Raw genomic sequence first — 24,937 nt, forward strand, 5'->3', positions numbered from 1 at the left:
GAGTCAGGGGGCCCAGGTGCCAGTCCTGGCTCTGCCCCTCTCTAGCTCTGCGATCTCTGAAAAAAATCATGTAAGCTCTCTGGTCTCAGTCTCCTCGTGTGTAAAATAAAGGGACTTCATGATCCTCAATGTTTCTTTCAGATCCAAAATTCCAGATTCCGTTGAACCTTTGTGAATGGGTGGGATTTGACACTCTCTGTGCTCTTGAGAATAACGCATTAAATGTTAATTCACACCTGCTTTCAACTTGCTAAGTCCACTGAGAACCATTTGAAAGTTCCCAAAGATATGCAAGATATCCCCAGTCTTTCTGTTTTCCCTCACATGTCCTTTCCAGAAACCCAAGTGTTCCCAGTACGCTGTTGGCAAAATTGAAAGTGTTAGGATGCTTTCACTGCCGCTGCAGGGACCAAGAAAATCAGCTTGGCGTTGATGTGGCCACATTCAACCTCAAAAGTGTAGGCATCAATAAGCACTTTCCCCAGGTGCAGGTGAGATGCTACATCCCTCTGACTTACTTCTGGGCTAGTCCCACAGGATGGCTGGCACGTGTGGCTGCAGCTCTCACACTGCCTTCTGTGACACCAGGGTCAAGTGGCAGATCCACACCTTGTGCAGTTTCCAAAGGGTTTTACACTCATTACTCATGTTGAGCATCAGGAGGAAGGCTGGGAGATTAGGAAAACCTTATTTGGCAGATGAGGAGAGAGGTTAGGTGGTTTTTCCAAAATCATACCATAAGCAAAGGATGTGACCCAGAGTGAACCGTTCTTTCCTTGGTCCCTCTTCAGCTCCCGGAACACACAGTCATTAAGGAATTATACTCATTTTTTTCCAGTTTCCCATTTCCTCATCTCTTCTGAGGAGCCCTATGTCTGTCTTTCTGTGTCCCGGGTTCTGAGGGGTCCCGCACTCTCTCACCTTATGGTCTGTGGGCACCATCCTGTGAAAGCCATGCTCCCGGTCTCCTGCCTTCCCCCTCATTCCCGGGGTTGGCTGACCTTGCCAACCCATGGGGGGGACACCCCTGGGCTGGCACAGCTGAGTTTGGCCTGGTTACCCCGACTCCCCTTTGTGTCTTGGTCGCAGCACAGGCATCAAAGACCATCCCTCCAAGTATCAGGCACACCTGAAATTTCCTGGGATTGGCTGAGGGGCGGATCTGCAAAGCCCAGCTTCCCCTCGGCAGCTCCATTTATCACTGTCTGAGAGATATGAGCATGGCTCATTGTCACACACCTTACGCAGGGTGAGAGGGATAGAGGTTTGTTTGTACAAGAGCTGCCAGGCAGCTGACTGACCTCGGTAAAAAGGGAGATAATTACACAGCTGTTCAAGAACAAAAGCGAACAAGGGAACATAAGTACTGTGCTCAACAGTGTACAATTTTTCTATTTGGGGGATGACTGGTGTTACTTTGAACTGCTGCCCTTGGTTACTAAGGACCTCGACGCGTCTTGTGTCCTACACAACCTCTCCTATAGATATGGTGGAGGATGGTTAATACATTTCCAAAATTCTGATCCTATTAGGAACATTCTAGAAGGGTAATTGTGGGCCTTGAGCCTTAGATGACAGCCTCACGTCTCCTATAACAGAAGGGTGAGACGCGCTGGATAGGCCCCCACGGAAGGCATCCAGGGACCTCCTGGGGAAGTCCTCAGGCCTTTCCCGAGATAACACGAAATCGGGCATGGGCATCTCGAAAAACAAAACACACTGAAACTGAGAGGAGTAGCCCGCATGGAAGGCTTTCTTTCTAAGCTGGAGGAATTATATATGTCAAGGGTTGTCAAAGATGCCTCAGGTAAAGCTTTCTCTGTGTTAGGCCTTTAACTCAAACATTTCCTGAGCTGTGTTCAAAGCTGCTGGGAATTTTCTCAAGTTTGCACCCTTTCTGTGACCCCGAGTTCAGGTTTCCAGGTAGTTCTGTGGGCCCTATTATTCAGCTATTGTTCCTGTTCCATTGTTCATGACCAATTGTGTAAGAATTCTTCTCAATCCCTCCTTCTGACACTTTCCTCCAAGAAGCAAAGTTCTCTGAATTATTTTCTTTTTTCTTCATGCTGGAAATATCAGACTTTACGAAGAATGTGAGCCAGCCCCCTTCCACCCTTGCCCCCCATGCTGATTCTACAGACTCCTGTACCAGAAGCCAGAAGAAAAGAGCCAGACTTGAACTGAAGAACGGTCTCTGGCAAATGGGTCTTCAAATGGATGGCTGAAGCCTGTCTTTTCAGAACACACTCATTCATTCTAAGAAAAAGCCTAACGAACGGAAAGGTCTAAATTCTGCAGGTTCTTCTGTGATCTCAGGAAGTGCCGGCTTGTGAATTTCTTGATGAAGGACACGAACCGAGACTCCCTCACAGACACCAGGCACCGAGTGAGTGTCTGCCGCACGAACGGATCCCACCGCGGGCGTGAGTTACCTGCTCCGCCAGCATCTGCTGCCTCTGCTGCTCTATCAGCTGCGCCCGCTGGTCCAGGAGCATCTGCTTCATGAGGGCTGCCTGGGGCTGGCCGCCCAGGAAGCTGGGCCCCGCTGGACCGGCTCCGGAGACGATGCCGCCGGAGCCCGGGGGCACGGAGGTCTGCATGGGGCCCGCGGCCCGGGGAAGCCCGACCGGATGCTGCTCCTAGAAGGACAGGAAGAGAAGAGAATGCAGCCACTCCACGTGTGAAGGAAAGCACAGGGGATAGGGGGAGGGGGTAGGTCCCGCCTTAGGGACCTACGGGATCCCGAGAGGCACACATTACATTTCCATTAAAAAAGAACCCAGTGGTCCTCAAACCTGGCCTTACCACAGGTGGGATTGCAGAGGCTAGAGGGCGACAGTAATAGAGCACGGCTCTGGGAAAATCTGAGACCAGGTCCAGTCTGTTTCTGATGGGACTGGCTAAGGAACAAGAACCGCATTTTCAGCTAACAATCTGTGCTCCTCCGAAGGAAAGGGAATAAGCCCTCAGGTGGGGCTCATTTTAAGTCGGGAATGAGACATCCTCACCTTACCTCTTCATCCTTACTGCCTGCCTGGCCAAAATGGGCTTCTTAGCTAGTAGGAGAGACATTTACAGAAGACTGCTGGAATGGATTCATCAGCAGATTGCTATTTGATGAAATTCTAATTGTGACATTCGAAAGGTTTGACATGTGTAAAAAAAAAAATATCCTGCTAGTGAGAATTGTTGATGGTGAGAATTAGGAGTGTGTGACCCGGACCCAAGATACGAAATCTCCCAACATCTTTAGAGATAGAATTGGGTCTCAGGTGTCTGGGATAACTTAAACATGGGGGGTTGAATTGGGTCTCTTGATTCTATAATTATGTGTCAGTCAGTCAAATCAAATGATGGCAACTTTTAAGGACTGGCCCTTAAGGAACAGGAGGTAAAGTGGTAGAGAACTCCTCACACACAGCCCAAGTCACTACTCGGAGACTGTACTCAGAGGGGAAGTAACAGCCCGACGGTGTAGACCATTGGGGAAAAACAGCTGATGGGAAAAGTAGGTGTGTGACCGTAAGATGTAGTTTCTCGATGCTTTCTTTCCTGTTCATTATATCAAGCACAGCTGGTAATGGCAAAGCACTGTCTGAACATTTCACAGAAAGGTTTCTTTTAATTCACTGAAGTTTCAAGTAATTAATCTGAACAAAGAGAAGCTGCTGTCTGAGAGGTACACAAGTTAAATGGGCATACGTGTAAGGACATACACAGTCATATCATGAGGCACAATTATGAGACTTAGATCATGAGAAACGGATGTGAATAAATCTACAGTATTTAAATTTTTGTAGCCAGTTAAACTGGATTAAAAAAAACTTTCCTCATTATAAAATCTAGATATTCATTCTTTTTTTCCACACTGGTTATTATTTCCAGTTATATGGGGTGAAGGAAATTAAGACTACGCAGATGTATACAGGCAAGTGACTACCTTAAATGGATGTTTAGTAGTTATCAAATGTCATTTGCAATGGTATTTCCATCGTTATTAATGCATTCCTTCATTAATGCATGCAACTAGCCTGCTTTGTGAACAACATGAATTTTATCTGCCTCTTCTGAGCCATCCTAAATGAAAAACAGGGTGCAGTCAAACTGGATTTTAATATTTGTCCTCTTTTTGCTTTGCTACCTCTTCAGTGTTGGTACAGTCAATCACGTGGGCAGTTTCCTCTCAAAACAGAGAGTTGTGTTTGACACAACTCCTAGAGACGCAGCCCTGCATGGGAGCCCCCATAGCCTGGGCTTGTTGGACCCCCCTCCCCGCTACTGTGTGGAGATCAGCCATCCACGTTCTTCTTTCCAGGTATACCGAAACCGCATCTTCACGTACTCTTCGTCCCTCCCATCAGCACCCAAACAAAACAAAACAAGCAAAACAAACAAAAAACCAAACAAAACCCCGTTACTCCTCTCATCTGGGAAACAATAGCTCAAGAAGTTTTGGTTAGTCAGTGCGGTGGCCCAGGTCACACAGTTAGTAAATGGAAGAACCAGAACTTGCAGAACTGGAGTACTGATTTTGAGTCTAAATTCAATATTCCTTCCACAAGCACAGGCCTTTCCCGGACGATGGGTCCATGGTGCCAAGTGTGTGCCTAAGAATTGCCTGTAGACTAAATATATAGTATGTCTCCCATAAATACACTGTGTTCTATTTTTCAAATGTTAAGTGTGGTGGTACTGAAATTAAAACTTTCTGTCTTTGTGTATTTTCTCTGTACATAGACAATTATTAGGTAGGGAGCTATGAGATATTAATGTTAATAAAAAGACCTTATACTCAGCAATGCCTGGAACTTTATGCCACCAAAAAGTTTACTTTATGACTGACCCCTGCAGAGGTCAAGATATTTCACTCTTTCCTTTCCCCCCACCCCAAACTTGCTACCTGTTTTCCAAACCCTTCCTTCCAATGGGATGAAGCTGTTTCTTGCCACCTTTGGAGACAAATGGCTGATTGACTTAATACTTAAACAAACAAATTCACATGGAAGTGCAGATAGTCGACCAATCAGCGAAAATACAGATACACAGTTTTTTCTGTGTATTTCAGAATATTTGATATTTTCCCATTTTGATAATGAGGAGGGAGTTGGAAAGAAAATGAGACCCAAGGGAAGATCAAGTTCTCTTCGGCTTGGTTTTATGAGAGGACTGGTCTGGGCTGGCCCCGTTTATCTTTGTACACTTTGAGATATTCTTGTCCTGTGAGACTAGCCCTCAAGTACCTGGTGAGCTTGCCCAGGAGCCGTAAGTAGTGATGTGTTGCTCTCCCAGCCTTCTCTCCACCCAGAAAGAAAGGGAGAGGCAAATGAGGTGAGGATGTAGATTCATCTACGCTTGTCTAGTCCCTGTCTTCCTAGACCAAAAGGAAATACAGGTCCCCCACTTTTCAAGAGTTCAATTTACGCCACTCCCCTTTTATGAAACACCTACACTAGTATCTGTTTTTGCTAACTGGAAGAAATCTGAAGAGGATTTTCGCTTTTACAAAAGAAGGTGAAAATCTAAGATAGCATTCAGTGTTTGTTTTGCAGAGAGTGATTGTAGAGACAGCAGGTGCCTCCAGCAACAAGAGTGGCGCCACCAAGCGCCTTCCCCAGGAACTACACTCAGCATCTCAGCATCAAGCTGCCATAGCTTCGAACTGTGTGAGCATCTGTGCTCTATCTCTATTTATTTCGCACATTCTTAGCAAGATGTGTCCTAAGGTGCTTGCTTCTTCACTGTAAGCCATTTCGGCTTAGGAAAGGTTTCCTAGGAATGCTCTGCTTTCAGATGGGGCGGGGTGTTGCTGAACTTCAAAAAGCACAGTGTGTAAAACCCTTCCCAAAGGGATAGTCTGGTTATTACCTCCCAGGATTATCTATTTCCCCCAATGATTCTTTCTCAAAGATTTTGCCTTCAGGTTTCTCACCGAAGACCTGAAGACCGAGAGGCAGGAGGGCTATGTGCACTTTTAAAGGACTGCCCTCCCTAGGAAACATTTGTGAGCCTAAGTTGATACACCTTTCCCAACCAGCTCTGCTGCATTCAACAGCGGGTGAGTGACACCCAGAGCCCCAGCCTCAGATGTGTATGCCAAGTGTGAAGACGCGCCGAGTGACTCACCTTACAAATTGGGCTGGCTGAGGCCATTAGCTGATGCACATGACATGTTGGCTTTTAATCCCCAGTCTAAGAGGGCTTAATGAGCATTAGTCTGTCGAATTTCAGAATTTCAAGCCCCCGCTCTTGTTTCTAAGGAGGACACACACTGTACATGCAATCAGAGAAAACCAGGCTGGGCTTTCGTCACCAGAAATGTAATGCCTTGAAGCCAAATGATGCAGTATTTTTAGTTTTAATTACTAGCTTGTTCTCCACTCCACCCCCTGCCCAACGACCTCCCTTGCCTTCTACCCAGAATCTTAATTCAGCCTCTTCCTCTCAGAAATCCAATTGACTACATAGATCTTCATTACTCCCCAAAGCTCTCACTCTTCCGTAAAATAAAGGGAGGGGGGGAGAAATCAAAACCAATATTTTACGTATCTTCTCTTCCAGGGAAAAGGTCTTAGCAATTTCCTAAGGGCTGGAGATAGGTAAGAGGTGTAAAAAAACACCCTACTTCCCCCAAAGAGGCAGTTTTCACTTCAAAAAGCAGCTGTGGTAAAAATCTCTCAAGAGTAGCCAGCTGTTTATTTATAAATCTGTGCGTAAGGAAGCTTCATTTTCTCTTACGTGTTTTCAAGAACATGCCTCGTGTTTGGGTGAGAGGGGCCGGGGTTGCTGGCGGTGGACCAAAGACGGCTGGCTCCTTGGAGGGGGGATTGCAAGAGGCTCCCGGCGGTGACTGGGACTGGGGTGCCGGGGCTTAGTGGAGAACGGGCTGGAGGACGCTCAGGGCTTCGGCCTTTTTTCAGGTGCTCTCGTCGGGGGAAAACAAGGAACAGCTGCTGTTCCTCCGCGGCCCCAGCAGATGGTGGTGTCAGCCCAGTCCTCGCCGCCAGCCCGCCCGCTCCGCCCGCGCGGCGTGTCCCCCCCGCCCCCCTCCCAGCCTGCAGATGGCTTAATCAGGACTCGCCTTCCTCCCCCAGCCGGTCCCCCCGGCCCCGCGCGTCTGGGCTAACGCTACGAGCGTGGAGCCGGGCAGTCAAGTGTTACCGCGTATAGCAGGTAGCCTGGCAACTGAGAGCATAATACCGAACAGATGGTGCTCGCTCGGCGTGATGGACATCACACACGACAGCCTGAGACAATCCAGGAATTCCCTGGTGACTCGAGGCCCTCTTTACACAAAATGAGTTCTCTCTCCACTGCCGTGTATCTCTGGGGTTATCTCCCTCCTCTCTCCGACTGACACCGAACTGGTTTCTTATTACCGACCTTGCTGCCAGCCCGAGGGGAGGGAGATTTCACGTGTGGGTGGGGGAGGCCGTGGAAGGAAACGGAAGGGCCGGGAGATGGAGGAGGTGATGGGGGCGTTGGCGACCCGAGAGGGGAGGGACAGTGGCGTACCCCAGACCCAGGGGCGGACTGTCCGAGAGGGTCAGGGTTCCCCGTAACCCGGGCTGCACGAAGCCGGCGCGGTAAAGGGCCGCGCCGGGGGCGAGCCTGGGCTTAGTGTCTTTGCCATCGCATGGCTTACGAACAGCCTAAATGAAATTTAGGATTTTACTTAAAAAGCCCCCTGGGGCGTAATTTAGCCTCTCGACTCGAGCTTATATGCTTACAAGTCCTTAGGGGACTCTAAGAAGTCAGGAGTGAGGCCCGTGCACCCCTGCCGGGGCCGAAGATGCGTCTCCGCGCAGGCGTCCTTAACAAAGAAACCGACTAGGCGGTCTGGGCGCGGGCAGGGGCGGCGGAGGGCGGACGTGCGGCGGACGAGCCGCCACGGGGCCCCGAGATCCTCGGCCTGCGCGCTGCTCCGCAAGCTGGGAGGCCGCGGCGCGCTCCCCGGGGCGCGTTTCACCTCCCTCTCCCCGCCACGTCGTGTGGGCCGGTCGCCGGCAAGGAAGTGGGAGCAGGAGGGCACTGGGGGAGACAGGAGGGTAGTTCACGGTAGGAAGAAGTAAAATTAATACATAAACAAAAAGCATGCCCCAGAAGACAAACCTGTGCTTTTCACACACACTGAAGTGGATCGAGTAATTAAAAAAAAAAAAAAAAATCCAGCACCAATGGAATTTTGCCTAGATTCTATACATCAAGCCACTTCTATGTCCAACCTCTCACCACTGTCAGGGGTCTTCTCCTGCAAAGGTACTGTTCAAGTTTTAAGTTTCAGAAAGAGGAAGTCTTTTCAAAGGTGGAAGCTGACGTTTCGCGCAGAACCTCACACTCGTTGGGAAGTTCAGTACATTCATGTCAGAGAATCCGACACCCACTGCAGAGCTGGCTGGAGGCATCCCGCCGTGACTCTCTGGGGCTCAGGGTGGTGAACTGGCTTCCTGAGGCTCAGGGGGCCATCTGACCTCTGGGTCTCGGTCCCCACCTCTTCAAACGGAAATCCTATCCATAGGACTCCTCCCTCGACAATGGCAACTTTGGAGATGAATGAGCTATAGAGAGAAAATGGCTAAGAGGGTGCTAAAACTTCCTCCACTTTAAGTGTGGGCTGTTGGGGAACCGTGAGGGCTCCATCAGGGGTTCTCAAAGCGTGGTTCCGGGACCAGCACCATTAGCATCACCTGGGAGCTTGTTAGAAATGCAAATTCTCAGGCTCTGCTCCAAGCCTCCTGAACCAGAGTCTTTGGGAGCAATTTAACATGCCCTTCGATAATTACCATGCCCCACGTTTTGAGACTCACTGGGCAAATAATCCTGGTTTATGGGCGCTGACTGCAACCTGGGGTATCAGCGCTCTCTGTGATTAGATTGCAAACCCTGCACGTTCAAAAGCAAGTCAGAGTGCTGAGTTACTTAAGTTTCTATTGCCAATTCTTCTGCATTTGGAGCAGAACTCTCTAATTTTCAGAGGGCTGTGCAGGCAATGTAAACTCATGAATTCCGAAAGGAGCCTATGCCATGATTCTTCCAGAAAGGTCGGTGCTCCTGCAGCTCTGCTCTGGAGGCGGAGGTGCAGCCAAGAGCAAGGAAGGGGTGAAGCCAGTTAAACTCCCTCCCTTCCTCCGGGAGGAAGCATCAAACATCACTAGACTTCCTGTCTCCTGGTCTGCTATAAGGCAGGAAAGCTATGATTTGAGAAAGTCCCCTCTTCAAACAAGAAGAAGACCAGAAGCGACAATGGAAGAAAACAATTAACACTTATGGGGCACCTACTGTATGCAAAGCACTCAGCTCAGTGTTTTCTTCTGTGTACTTAAAACTCATTTTGCTGATTAAAAAGGATCCGAGTCTCTGAGAGGTTAAATTACTTGCCTGATGTCCCACAGCTGATGGTGGTCTTTGGGATTCTGACTTTTCCACTGACCAGAACATGCATCTGGTCTAAATTGAGCAGACCACCCAAGAGGACTCTGGAGTAATGAGAAATGGGAAGGGGTGGGGGGGAGAGGAATGGGCACAGAATAAAAAGGTAGACACTCTACTGGGATCAAAGGATGAAGCTGAAAGAGCACAGAAATATACATCATTTTTTATATGTTGCCTGATACCCCAAATTAGGATGCCTCTGTGGTATCAACTTTGACATTTAAAGAAAGGGCATAAGATTAGACCATTCAACCAGAAATGGAAGGAAGAAACAAAATAAAATAAAACCTTAGAATTCTCTTTGAAGTTGATCAAGTGTCAGGGCAGAAACTTGGTTTCAGGATGGTGGCTCCTTTTACAGACTTTCTTTGTGCTTGTCCAGGATAATTTTTCAATGTGGGTTTGGAGAGTTGCTTGTAATAAATTCATTGCAGAGCCCCAATAGGCTCACCCCAAGATAATCTGCTTCTTCAGCAGATTATTGAAGAAATTTGGATTAAAAAAAGTGTTATATGATGTGTAGTGGCTGTGTTGCCAAGACAGTTGAGGTTTGAGGCAGTTTACCGATTTAGGAAGCTTATCACAGACAGGGCAGTAACTTGGGGCCCAGTGCTAAGCCTGCTAAATGGGTTCAGGAAAGTTCTTTGTTCGGCTTCTAAGAAGGAGCAGTTTACATTGGGGGAACCCAACAGGCTTGGGTAGAAACTCAGCTCCATCGAGGGTCCAGTGACTGGCACATAACACATAGCTTGTTATCACTATTATTGCTATGACCTCTTGATTATGCAGCTTTAGAAAGTCAGGGTGAAGGAAGTGCTATGGCTCTGGTTCTAGCTTAATTCCTAAGATAATGAAGTCTAAGACTTTAAACTTGGTTTTCTTTCTCGATTCTCAGTGAGCAGGATGGCATTCCTACCCAGACTTTTGACTCTTTAACAAATGCATGTTTTGCTGACTTTGCCCCCGATCACAGGGAAAATTTAAAAATATTGTCTAAAAGTATTTTTAAAAGGCAACATTCATTTTTAACACTCACAGGCAACCACATTAATATTCTGATGTGTCTCTGTGTTTCTTCTCAGCTCCCCACCCAGTGCAGTAATATATTTTCCATGCTCATGATCATGGTATATACATGATTGTACCACTATTTCTTACTAAGTAACACAGGAGAGGTAGAAAGTTCCAACTTTCCAAATGCTTATAAGCAGTCATCTTCTGGTAGGATATTACCTTATGTCAACATTCCTGCAAGGTCTTTAGGTTTCGTTATGTGGCTCCCAGCATCAGCACAGAGCTAGGTCCACGGTCGCAACAGAATAAATATCTGCTGAACTGAACTAATTGTCTATGATGAATTGGAGCTTAGACCAAGATCAGATATGACCAGAGAGGAGGAAAAAAGATAACCCTCATAATGGACTGCTTCTCCAGGCTACCGGAGCTTCTGCTGAAGATGAAAGAAAGGGTTAAAGTTGCTGGTCCAGAGTAAGATGGGAGAGTGCCATCAGCCACAGGAAGGTCAGTGTTTCAAGGACTTACTTGGAGGTAAAAACAACAAAAATACCATTTGTCCTTATCAGTGCTTTGAACATAGTTACCATAGGTTCCCCCAGTGGAAACACAACTTTGAGAGTTATGCTTTTCCTCTGCCTTTGATGTAAATTATAGAGTCCTTCGCATCCCTTTGTTGTGATTAATTCCACCACCAAAGCAACTCTAAATTGGTTAAAAGTTCATTAGTGTGCAACAATAGGAGCTTGATTAAATAAATTATGGTACATCCATACCATAAATACTAGGCAGCCAATAAAAATCAGGCCTTTTCAGATTATCTGATCAAATAAATAAATAAAAAAAAGCTTACAATATACAGTGAAGAGGGGAAGAAAAAGCAGTTATTAGAACAGTAGTCACAGAACAATCATGTTAGGGGAGGACTTTAAGTGATTTTTATTTTCATACTCTTTCAAATTTTCTATTATGAACATATTTCTTCAAATAAATATTAAGTCTCATGCTCTAAAAACCTAAAGTCTTTAAATGGACAAAAAAAGAAAGAAAAGAAAACGGGCCTATTTGCTTGGTTTCAAGAAGGAGTCCACAGTTCTGATGTGGAGTAAGGATCCTTTAGGTCCTGAGCAGCTCATGGCATCTTTGAAGGGGAGGTGGCGCAAGCGACACCCCTGGGCCTTCCACCGGGAAGCACCTGACTGTGCCTGGGGAGGGGACTGAAGGCTTCCCAGAGGAAGCGATGTCTTGGAATGGCTCAGGTAACCAAGAGGGGAAGGGGTTCCAGGGTGGAGGGACAGAATGATCAAAGACTTGAATACATCATACCCTGAAATTCCATTTCTAAGGACTCGTCTCCTGGAAATATTCATAGCTCTGTGCAAAGATTTATCTTGAAGAGCGCAAATGGTTTTGAGTAGCAAAAAAAGAAACAACCTAAATGGCCAACATTTAGAGGATTCATTAAACTATAATACAACCTCCCTGCCTCCCTGAAAAAAACCCAAGACCTCATTAAGATTATTTAGGCTCAACTAGGAATGGAACGTAGCGAGTTTGAGAGGGGCTCCGGTTGTATCTGGGATCTGGACTATTTCCACCAGAGCCCATCTCACACTGTGGAGTGTGCAGCAGACATCCTTAACGGGGGTAGTTCTCCTGTCAAGACCTGGACATGGCATGAATGTGAACAAACTGGGTTTGGCTACAGATTCAGTAACTAGGCTAGCTTTTCGTTGCTTCAACAAAGAGCCCCCAAGTGCCAGAGAAGGCTCCGAGGGGACTGACATCTTCCAAGAATCCTCTGATGCACCTGGCCAAGCGTCCCTTTGGGCCTCACCCTGCTCTCTGGGGTTTTTCTCCATTCTAGGCTCCAAACCACAGAGCAGGGCCAGAAGCAGCCCAACCTTTCGAGTTTAAGAACTTGCGAGATGAGTGAAAACCGTTGTTGACCTGTATAGGCAGTCTCCTCCACAGGGCTGTAAGAAAACCCAGCGCAGGGGCTTGAGACCCGCCCCACAGAGGTGGACACAGCATCTGCCCGCATCCAAGTGACCACGGTCCCGACACGACTGCAAGTGGTTTGTCAGTGGCTCCAGGAACTCGGCTTTTTACCCATACGCCTGCTGCCTTTGTTTCCCCCTTGATTTAAAAATCGAGAGGGGGAAGAAGGAGTCTCAACTGTCTTCAGCCGAGCCGCTGGGAAAACTTTCCTCCCGAGCTACTGTTCCCCCATGCTGTACCTTTCTCTTTCATTGCCCCTTCCCCCCCGCCCCTTTCTGATGAAGTCATCACAGCCAAGACTGCATAACTTCTGCAGAGACCTATCTTGTGTTATACTGGGAGTCAGGCCAATGTTTCCGTTCACAGCCAAGAGCACCACCATGCTGCCAAATGGCGCTCTCTGCTGCAGCCACTACAAGACAGGAAGAAGGGAAGGAAGGCTTGGAGCTGGAGGGCTTGCTGTGCAGAGGAGGCTTGGGCACATCCTCCATGCTCTCCATCAGCCTTGGGAGGGTGGCTCAGGGATGCTCCATCTGAACGCCTGGGAAGAGCCACTTCCACAAAGTGGTCCCCCTGTTCCCCCGGCTCCCAGGAGACGCTGCCGGAGGGAGGGTCCGTGTCAGCCTGCTCTGCTGGTTTTCTCACGGTTGAACCTGTCTGTGGGCAAACCAGGTGTGATCCCAGCGAGGATCTGGGGGAGGACAGCCCTCGCCACAGCCCTGAGAGCAGAGCTAAGCCAGCCGTCGTGGTGGGGTTACAGGAGGCCACGAGAAAGGAGAAAAAAGAGGAGGAACATTTAGAAATCAGGGGGTGGTGCGTTACACACTTAGAGATTTGGGCTGAGAACCAGGTTCTTAGAGTAAGCAAGTCTAGGACAGGGGCTCACACTGGGGCAGGGAGGGCCGATGGGCAGGTGGCGACTGGGGGCCACTGACCCCTAGGCCTTACGTCCACAATGGTCTTCCAGTTCAGATCATCAGATTTATTCTTTTTTTTTTTCTTTTGGCTGCTGCGTGCAGCATGTGAGATCTTACTTCCCAGATCAGGGATCCAACCTGTGCCCCCTGCAGTGGAAGCATGGAGTCTTAACCACTGGACCGCCAGGGAAGTGCCCAAGATCCTTAGATATATTCTTCACACAAGGTTTTACAGGGGGTCACTGAGAAACCCTGATATGATTGAAAGGTACCTCCTATTTTATGGCTTAAGTTGTGTCCTGTAACTAGATCACACTGCTCTAAGTCCATTATGAATTAATACTCTTCGTAAGTCCTGTGTTTATCTTGTGAATGATATAATTACACCAGACTGCATTTTTTTAAAATAAACATTGCTTTCTTTTTTTAAAAAAAATCTTTAAAAAAAAAAAAAAGATACAAAAGACCCCGAATAGCCAAAGCAGTCTTGAGGGAAAAAAATGGAGCTGGAGGAATCAGACTCCCTGACTTCAGACTATATTACAAAGCTACAGTAATCAAGACAACATGGTACTGGCACAAAAACAGAAATATAGATCAATGGAACAGGATAGAAAGCCCAGAGATAAACCCACGCACCTATGGTCGACTAATCTATGACAAAGGAGGCAAGGATATACAACGGAGAAAAGACAGTCTCTTCAATAAGTGGTGCTGGGAAAACTGGACAGCTACATGTAAAAGAATGAAATTAGAACACTCCCTAACACCATACACAAAAATAAACTCAAAATGGATTAGAGACCTAAATGTAAGACCGGACACTATAAAACTGTTAGAGGAAAACATAGGAAGAACACTCTTTGACATAAATCACAGCAAGATCTTTTTTGATCCACCTCCTAGAGTAATGGAAATAAAAACAAAAATAAACAAATGGGACCTAATTAAACTTCAAAGCTTTTGCAAAGCAAAGGAAACTACAAACAAGATGAAAAGACAATCCTCAGAATGGGAGAAAATATTTGCAAGCGAATCAATGGACAAAGGATTAATCTCCAAAATATATAAACAGCTCATGCAGCTCAATATTAAAAAAACAAACAACCCAATCCAAAAATGGCCAGAAGACCTAAATAGACATTTCTCCAAAGAAGACATACAGATGGCCAAGAAGCACATGAAAAGCTGCTCAACATCACTAATTATTAGAGAAGTGCAAATCAAAACTACAATGAGGTATCACCTCACACCAGTTAGAATGGGCATCATCAGAAAATCTACAGACAACAAATGCTGGAGAGGGTGTGTAGAAAAGGGAACCCTCTTGCACTGTTGGTGGGAATGTAAATTGATACAGCCACTATGGAGAACAGTATGGAAGTTCCTTAAAAAACTAAAAATAGAATTACCATATGACCCAGCAATCCCACTATTGGGCATATACCCAGAGAAAACCATAATTCAAAAAGACACAGGGCTTCCCTGATGGCGCAGTGGTTGAGAATCTGCCCGCTAATGCAGGGGACACAGGTTCGAGCCCTCATCGGGGAAGATCCCACATGCCGCGGAGCAACTAGGCCCATGAGCCACAACTACTGAGCCTGCAGGTCTGGAGCCTGTGCTCTGCAAGAAGAGAGGCCGTGATAGTGAGAGGCCCGTGCACCGTGATGAAGAGTGGCCCCCACTTGCCGCAACTAGAGAAAGCCTCCACACAGAAACGAAGACCCAACACAGCCAAAAATTAATTAATTAATTAATTTTAAAAAAAGAGATTAACATTTAAAAAAAAAGAAAGAAAAAAAGACACATGCACCCCAATGTTCATTGCAGCACTATTTACAATAGCCAGGTCATGGAAGCAACCTAAATGCCCATCGACAGATGAATGGATAAAGAAGATGTGGTACATATATACAATGGAATATTACTCAGCCATAAAAAGGAACGAAATTGGGTCATTTGTAGAGACGTGGATGGACCTAGAGACTGTCAGACAGAATGAAGTAAGTCAGAAAGAGAAAAACAAATATTGTATATTAATGCATATACGTGGAACCTAGAAAAATGGTACAGATGAACCGGTTTGCAGGGCAGAAATTGAAACGCAGATGTAGAGAACAAACGTATGGACACTGAGGGGGAAAAGTGGTGGTGGGATGAATTGGGAGATTGGGATTGACATGTATACACTGATGTGTATAAAATGGATGACTAATAAGAACCTGCTGTATAAAAAAATAAATACAATTCAAAAATTCAAAAAAAGAAAAAACATATGAGATGCCTCTGCTGCTGTAAAAAAAAAAAACAACCTTACTGGCATTTCTTCCGTTTGTAAATACACCTGGTGACTCCAAAAAACAAAAGTGGTCCAGGTCTTTTGTTAACTTTGAGAAGAGTTGGGGACAAACTGGGATAAAAATAGCCTTAGAAGAAGTATGGGCCTCAAAGGGAGTTTCCTCCATCACAGTGAACACAGCTACACACACACACACACACACACACACACACACACACACACACACACACACAGAGTAACCTAGATAAAGGAACCTGGAAGCAATTAGAAACCATCCTTTCCACAGATCTTAAACTTTTCACTCATTTTACCAAAACTTCTCTCAGGTAGCGTGATTCAACAGTGCTTGGCATATAGCAAGTGCTCATAAATGTTTGCAATCATTATCATCAATGTTAATAATAATGAGGAATTAGAAACTTTAGGCAGGGCCTATATGTTCAGCTCATATTTTGTTCTTTCTTAATGGTCAGATCAGTTCCTCAGCCTTCCGGAGAAAAAAAATCCCGGTTCACAAATGACCACCTTTCGCTTAGGATAAAAATTAAGTTGGTAACTAAATATGGAACTAGACCCTGGAATGAGGGTGAAGTTTATGTGAAACTTTCATTTTCGTGAGGAATAAATCCACTCGTGTTGGCAACAGCAATAGAGGCCTTCTAAGATGGGGGTTATGGGCCACATATCTTTTGCCCCACATCCCCTCTAAAAGCCTAAGTATTTTTGCTTAAACATCTGGAAGGTATCATCAGTTTCCTATTCCTTTCTGTCAGAAGCTAAAGCCTGGTCTGACCCCCTTACCATAACGTCATCACAAATGCCCACCCCTCCCCACTTTTCCCCAAATTTTCTTGTGTTAATTCTTCCTCTAGTTTAGCCAGCTTAATACCCCCTCTGCTCTGCTTCCCAGATCCGGTCACCTCCTTTACAACGTACACGTGATTCACGTACACCCTTCGCCTAAACCCGCACAGCTCCTTTAAGAGCTTTCACAACTGCATCTTCTCTCCAAGCTGACTGCTCCTAGGAGGTTAAAATCAGAACAGGAGGGTCAGGCTGACTGATGCTGGAGGAGGACGAGCAGATCTAACCTGTTGCTCGGGGTATTTATCAACCTGGGAAAGCTTCCCCAGCATTGAGGAGCCTATTTCTGGACTCACTTTACCTTTTGACCATTTCTCTAATACACGCTTAGTTTCTTTTACGTTGGTCCAACTAATTTACTTTACTTCCTCCTCTTTATCCTCCCCCTATCTTCATAGAGAATTTCTCAATCAGAAATGATGAAATCCTTCCAAGTCAGCCAAACCTTTTCTGGAAGCTGAGATGCAGTATAAATGGCTGGAAGCCTTTATATACAGGGGTGGGGATGACGAAACTCTGAATTCAACTTTAAGTCTGTCTCACGTCCCCATCATGTGACACACAGGAAAAGCCAGCGAGAGTAAGATTTCCTTCTTTATTTACCTTAGGTTCTCAGGGCTTAATTTTTACTGAAGTTTACTTTTTATGTAAGGCCCAGTGAACACTACCTCTTAATTCATATTTAGAAGCATGTAAAACAGGCTGACAAGACCAATCTTTCATTCCTTTTTGGATATAGTCGTAGAGAATTTCCCAGCAAAGAAGGAAGCCACTGAGTCCCCATTAGCCAGTAAACATAAGCCCTCAGGAGTGTATGTCCATGTACAGTCTTCCCTGTGTATCTTCAGGGGGTATCAGGACCCCCCTGCGGATACCCAAATCCACGGATGCTCAAGTCCCTTATATAAAATGGCGTATTTGCATATAACCTATGCACACCCTCCCATATACTTTAAATCATCTCTAGATGACTTATAATACCTAATACAATGTAAATGCTATGTAAATCGTTGTAAATACAATGTAAGTACTATGTCAATAGTTGTCAGGCGCAGCAAATTCAGGTTTTGCTTTTTGGAACTTTCTGGAAGTTTTTTTCTGAATATTTCTGATCTGTGGTTGGTTGAATCCGCAGATTCGGAACCCATGGATTTGGAGGGCTGACTAAACAGAATGCTGAAAGATATCTCACAACATAGAGGGGCCATCCCCTGCCACAGGGCCCAGCCACGTCACCACGGAAACATCTGGGGCTGTTGCCGGGTCCCCCTTGCTCTCAGCATGTCCCAGAGGCTCACTGGGGACAGAGTCCCAATATATCTCGTAGTCACATGCACAAACACCCTGGGTAGGAAGCTAGAGAGGTCTGGAATACTCTGATTCACTTTCTGCTAAGGGACTCAGATACAGAAGGGTGAGGAGGTCAGTAAGATATATTGCCAAGGTTGCTAAACTAACGGAAGTTCAGGGATCTGGTTCAAGAACTTGGAGCCTTATGCCTGTCACTGGACAGCATGGCACAACCAGGAATGCCATTTTCAGTTCAATTTCCAGGTCTCAGAATTGATTAGTCCTAGAGAATCCTCGGCCACAGGTAAAACCAACCAACCAACCAACCAACCAACAAAACAAAAAAGCAAACAACTGACTTGTTTAATCAAATACCAAAAATCCATGGGCATGGGTTGTGTTTACAACTTCACTTTGATTTTATGTGCAGTAGAATACTACAGTTCCATGGCCAAAATGGAAACCCACCCAGAAAACAAGCATACACCACAAACCCTCCACCCGTAGTTGGAGATCTAGAACATCATGTGCGGAATGTATAATTTGCCATTAAAGTTTTCTTTCAATTCAGATATAAGATCCCAGTTTTTAAAAAGTTTTGATTGCTCCAGGAGTCCCCAGGGCCCTCCAGCACCCCAGCACAATGGCAGGTGTTATGGGTGGAATCTAAGAGAAGGGCAGCCGTGGCCGCGGTTCTGGAGGGATACTAAAGTCCCAGAGGAGAGACAAAGTTCCCCTTCATTGAAAAGCTCAAGGATGATCCCAGCCTGTGAAGGGTTAGACTGTGGCATGTGCCCTGGTTCCACAGGATTTCCACAAAGCCCTCCTGGTCAGACCTGGGATGGTCAATTACACAGTGGAAAGGGGGTGGAAAGGGGAACATGGGACACAGGGGTTCTAGGGATTGTTTGACCCAGGGCAAGTCACTGCACATCTCTGAGCTTCATATGCTCCTTTATAAAGTGAGGACACCTGCTCAGGTGAGCTCTCAGGGTCTACCTGCCCTAAAATTCTCTGGGAAGAGCGTTATGAATAAGGGGGGGACTTGACTGGGAGCCTCGATGTTAGTGCAGATTTGGATTTGAGGGAGCAGAGAAGGAGGGAGGAGTAGCCACGGGCAAGGAGGGAGGCGGCCGTACTCAGGCCCCAGCCGAGGTGTGTGCTGGCGCATGCGGGAGAAGAGCCTCGAGGGGCAGGGTGGGTCTGACCACGGACAGGTCTGAGTGCGGCACAGACGTGTGACCCAACCAACAGCCAGGTGCCACAGGAGGCTCTTAGAGGAACTAAAATGATAAAAGCAGGTAAGGCAGAGATTAGAATGGGGCTGGATCAGAAGGAAGAAAGTGGGGAGGCAGGGTTGGGAGGAATCCACCCAGGACCTGAAGGGGAGGTGGCCGAGAGAGACTTTGTTACTGACAGTGGGAACTGAAGAGTAAAGAGTCAGATTTAACTGCAAGGTCTATTTCGGCAAGAATAAGAGTTCACACGCTCTTTGCTGAATGCAGATATCTGGGGTCACTCCCTGGTCCACTGGCTCCCACCTCCTCCCGTTCACTCCCGGACCTTTTTCTCACTTGGCCCTCATGTGGCTACTGGAAATCTGGCAGAGATAGAGATCGCTGCTTAAAATTTGAGTGGCTGTATCAATTTACATTCCCACCAACAATGCATGAGGATTCCCTTTTCTCCACACCCTCTCCAGCATTTATTGTTTGTAGATTTTTTGATGATGGCCATTCTGACCGGTGTGAGGGAAATTGATAACAGCCACTATGGAGAACAGTATGGAGATTCCTTAAAAAACTGAAAACAGAACTACCATATGACCCAGCAATCCCACTATTGGGCATATACCCAGAGAAAACCATAATTCAAAAAGACACATGCACCCCAATGTTCATTGCAGCACTATTTACGATAGCTGGGACATGGAAGCAACCTAAATGTCCATCAACAGAGGAATGGATAAAGAAGATGTGGTACATATATATACAATGGAATATTACTCAGCCATAAAAAGGAACAAAATTGGGTCATTTGTAAGACATGAATTGACCTAGAGACTGTCATACAGAGTGAAGGCAGAAAGAGAAAAACAAGTATCATATATTAACGCCTATATATGGAATCTGAAAAAATTGCTATGGATGATCTTATTTACAAAGCAAAAATAGAGACACAGACATAAGAGAACAAACATATGGATACCAAGGGGGAAAGTGGGAGGTGGGATGAATTGGGAGGTTGGGATTGACATATATACACTATTGATACTATGTATAAAATAGATAACTAATGAGAACCTACTGTATAGCACAGGGAACTCTACTCAGTGCTCTGTGGTAACCTAAATGGGAAGGAAATCCAAAAAAGAGGGGATATATGTATACCTAAAGCTGATTCACTTTGCTGTACAGTATACACTAACACAACATTGTAAAGCAACTATACTCTAATAAAAATTTTTAAAACGTATACAGGAGGATGTGTGTAGGTTATATGCAAAAAAAACCCACAAACAAACAAAACTAATGCAGCTTAATATTAAAAAAACAAACAACCCAATCCAAAAATGGGCAGAAGACCTAAATAGACATTTCTCCAAAGAAGACATACAGATGGCCAAGAGGCACATGAAAAGCTGCTCAACATCACTAATTATTAGAGAAATGCAAATCAAAACTACAATGAGGTATCACCTCACACCAGTTAGAATGGGCATCATCAGAAAATCTACAAACAACAAATGCTGGAGAGGGTGTGGAGAAAAGGGAACCCTCTTGCACTGTTGGTGGGAATATAAATTGATACAGCCACTATGGAGAACAGTATGGAGGTTCCTTAGAAAACTAAAAATAGAATTACCATATGACCCAGCAATCCCACTACTGGGCATTTACCCAGAGAAAACCATAATTCAAAAAGACACATGCACCTCAATGTTCATTGCAGCACTCTTTACAATAGCCAGGTCATGGAAGCAACCTAAATGCCCATCGACAGACAAATGGATAAAGAAGATGTGGTACATATATACAATGGAATATTACTCAGCCATAAAAAGGAACGAAATTGGGTCATTTGTAGAGACGTGGATGGATCTAGAGACTGTCATACAGAGTGAAGTAAGTCAGAAAGAGAAAAACAAATATCGTATATTAACGCATATATGTGGAACCTAGAAAAATGGTACAGATGAACCGGTTTGCAGGGCAGAAACTGAGACGCAGATGTAGAGAACAAATGTATGGACACCAAGGGGGGTAAGTGGTAGGTGTCAGGGGGTGGTGGTGTGATGAATTGGGAGATTGGGATTAACATGTATACACTGATGTGTATAAAACGGATGACTAATAAGAACCTGCTGTATAAAGAAATAAAAAGATAATAATCTATTTAAAAAAAAAAAACCAAAACTGAATATAAATCATTCCACAAGGAACATCCATTTCCTTGTTCTCCCGACTTTTTAAAAACTGACTTTATTTACATCTGAATTCAGTACAGGGTATTTTAAACATAGCACCTGGCTTTTAACCGGGAGTAGCATGGTAGGTGTACACCTTGAATATTTTCAAAGCCCTGACAATATATCCTGGGGATGAAAATGCCAAACAATAACAGGAAATATGCCCAAAACTACTTGGAGAAGAAGAAACCTTTTCATTTTTGTGCTTCCTTACCTGGTTCCCCCAACTTTCTATTTCCTGCTAAGTGTTTCACTTAACTTTTTTAAGAAGGTCTGATGAAGAATAATGAAAGTTAGAATAATAATGAAACTCAATTTCATTAACCCAGTTGGGTTAATTTCATTAACCCAATTAAAGCGTTTTAAGAATACACGTAGAATTCGTAACAAATATGATAACTAAGTATTTCCACCAAGGCCGTTAGTGGGTTTATGTTCTCTAATGGATTTTTTATTTTTATTTTTATTTTTATTTTTTTGGCTGTGCCACACAGCTTGAGGGATATTAGTTCCCCAATCAGGGATCGAACCCAGGCCCCGGCAGTGAAAGTGCTAAGTCCTAACCACTGGACCGCCAGGGAAGTCCCTCAAACGGATTTTTTTAAAAGTCAGCAAATCACTCTGAGTCTTCATGCTAAACCTTGTTTGCAACAGAAGTGGTGTGATATATTTTCATAAGATAGTTAATGTTGCATTTATTGCACTGATCTTTTAAATCTCAACTGGACATGGGAGTAAAAATAATTTCTAATAAAATAGTTAATCCCTCAGAAACCAGTCAGGCCATTGCAAATTTATGATTGAAGAATACGTTGGTGGTTCCAGGTAAAAACATGCTTTATTATCAGCAACTTGGAAACTAGGTGTCTCCTCTGAACAAATGAAAAATCTCCTCCTTGAAAATCTTCCTACCCGGTATTGAGACAACGTTGAGGAGAAGCAGGCCCTCTGGTCTGCAGCGCTCTGAAATCTCCACAGGGCTCTGGAAAACGGCCTGCTTCTACCTATTTGTTCTGTCTTCTAATCTGAGGGAGGGGCCGCAGATCTCCCCATCTGCCTCTCTTGCTCGCTGTCGCTGGGCCCCTCGTTGCCATGGTCTTTCCCACAGTGTCTGAAGGAACAAGATTCCTCTGACGCCTGACACTGGACCTCTGCGTGCAGCCAATTTGTTTTCCTTTCGCCCGCCCCTCCCCCTGCCCTCTCCCTTTCTATTATAGCGGATTCTTTCTGTGCATCTACCAAAAGTAATGTGTCCAACTATGATTATGTTTTCTTTCATTAAACAACTAGAAGAGAGACAGATTGCTTTCCTTCCTTTGACCAAGTAAAGGTAATAAAAGGCCCAGGGAAAGCAGAGGTGGGAGGGGCTTGCTGCGGTCTGCGGTCCTGGGCTAGGCCAGCTCTTGTCGGGGGTTCATCTGAAGGAATTCTGGGCCACCCGTTCCCAATTTTACTCAGTGGCCAAAGGCCAGCTGCAGCAGGCTCTCACGGTGTCTGCATTCTGAACAGCTGAGTCTGTGCAGCCTGCAGCCCTTTTGGCTTGTGTTCTGGGGAGAAGCGAAAGGGGTGGAAATAGAGGGAGGCCCTGCCCTCCAGATGTGCAGGGAAATCAGTACTTAAATATCGTTTCTGTAGGATGGGCTGCTTTCAAAGGGAGTTAGTAGGTGGGGGAAAAAAAAAATCCATTGAAACCCTTAAAGCTTACTACCAAATCCATACTATCTACACTGCTGAGAAAGGAAATATAACTTGGGAATTTGTGTGTGGAGCAGAAGGGTAGAGAGCTTAGGGAAACTTTCTCTCCTTTTAGACAGGGATTTTTCCTTCAAGTGTCTCTATCCCTTCAGAGTTAGAGAATGAATTTGGGGCGGAAGAACTTTAAAGATTCTGGTAGGATAGTTATTCCCTGCAGACATGATTTTACCGTGATACCCGTTAGGAGTAGCAGGAATGCACGTGTAGAGCTTGGAGGGCCTCTGACGAGGACTGGGAAGAGAGACTCACAGTAACACCTGTCTGTGGTGCCTCAGTTTCCCTCCACTCATGGGCTCCTCTCTAAGAGTGCCTCCAGCCCTTTAAATTGTCAGGGGGCTCATTGAGAAGGGAGTCCTTGGGAATTGAGACTCAGATCACTTGGGCCAACTTCCTAGGTTGGGGTTCCTGGTGCTGGTCACCACGAGTCTCTTTGTCGATTACTTGATCACTTTCCTTTTAGGGGCTCCGGAGAAACAGGACCACCCCTCAAAACAGAGGCACTAAAGCCTTCAATACCAGGAGGAGGGGCTAGAAGCCGAGAGGAATGGAAGTCAGGTCAAAAGCCACTGGAGAAAAGGATATCTGGGACTGAACTGCAAAATCAGACAAAATGCATCAATGCAAATGATTGCAATTGAGGGAGGAAGATGCAATCGGAGAAGAAATCAGGCTGAGAAAAGTCCAAGAACAGACCCTGGCTGGCAGACAACTCCATCTCTGTCCCTAAAAGCAGGATGAGGTTTGGTTTGGAGAAATTCGTATCCAAAGCTGTGCTTTCTGGTGCCTATACCTTTGGGGGTTAAAGCCTGAAAGCGCTCTTGGGGTGACATTTCTTATTTTTCTTTTACTCCCAATGCAAGTAGCTTTGGAGAGCCAAGCAATTACAAGTGAGTGCTTCTGAGATTTTAGACAGTGGAAGGGCAGGGGAAAAATCAGGAAGGTCTTAGCCTGACCAGATATTTTGTCGACAGCCGTTTTCAAGGCCTGCAAGCTCACCCCAGCTTTGTGTTGCTGGCCTCAGAAGACAGCTTGTCTAGGGGGCCTCCCTTTGTGTGAGCGCCATTCAGAAGATCGTGTGTCACTGGCCAGCAGAGTATGGGCGTGATTTGTGGCTGCTTAAGCCCTTGAAGCCCCAGAGGGTACCTCCTCCTTCCCATCTGGGCCCTCCGAACTGTCATCAAAAAACCCCAACAGTTCTCAACAGAGCTCAAATGGAACAAATAATTTCTTCTTCAGGAAAGATTAGGAATTTCTTCATATTGGGGAAAAACAAAGAATGGTTTATAAATGTACAGGTACTATATTTACAATGATATGATACACCCTGATTATATAAAATGAAAGCAAAGTTCATATTTGACCTGACACTTCTGCTTTTTGGGTATCTTTGCCTTAATACCAATTTTTAAAATATGAAACATATATTCATGCTAGAATACTCAAAAAAGGTTTCCACTAAGACAAGTGGCTACTCAAGCACCATGGGGCCAGGGTATAGCTTTGGTGGCTTTAACATAGATATTTGCATGTATTCCCTTCCTAATCTGTTTTCTCACAGTGAAAATCTGAATTTTTTTTTTTTTTTGAGGCAAAAGCCCAGCCGCAGGAGCAGCTCGTAAACCTCACCACAGACATAGTACTCGTGGCAACAGGAGCTGTTTCCTTTGGCTTCTGAGCTCTGGTAACTGTCAAGGGTGGGGGGCACCGATCAGAGAAATCTGGAAAGACACGAGTCTGTCAGAACACGTGAAAGCACTTGACACGGAGGCCACATTCGTGTTGCACAATTTGCATGAACACTTCTGGACAAATTCTGTTTTCACATGCAGTTCACAGACCCGCAGCGGCAGGGCTAATTGGTGAAGTTGCCACTCAAGTGTGGTACTGAACAGGGGC

At 45.5% G+C, this 24,937-nt stretch overlaps 1 protein-coding gene and 1 long non-coding RNA gene across 6 annotated transcripts in view; one reads left to right on the forward strand and one right to left on the reverse strand.

Moving 5' to 3' along the window:
* The window catches only part of LOC309628181, a 461,146-nt gene that overhangs the window by 90,757 nt on the left and 345,452 nt on the right, over positions 1–24,937 (forward strand). The window lies entirely within an intron of this gene.
* MAML3 (mastermind like transcriptional coactivator 3) overlaps positions 1–24,937 on the reverse strand; it is a 614,427-nt gene that overhangs the window by 9,648 nt on the left and 579,842 nt on the right. For all 5 annotated transcript variants that reach the window (XM_082390882.1, XM_082390881.1, XM_082390880.1 and 2 more), the window contains one exon: positions 2,433–2,639. In XM_082390882.1, the coding sequence (XP_082247008.1) occupies positions 2,433–2,639 (207 nt within the window). The remainder of the gene's footprint in view (positions 1–2,432; positions 2,640–24,937) is intronic.

The sequence above is a fragment of the Balaenoptera borealis genome (assembly GCF_965194805.1).
Source record: "Balaenoptera borealis genome assembly, chromosome: 4".
Taxonomy (NCBI): Eukaryota; Metazoa; Chordata; class Mammalia; order Artiodactyla; family Balaenopteridae; genus Balaenoptera; species Balaenoptera borealis.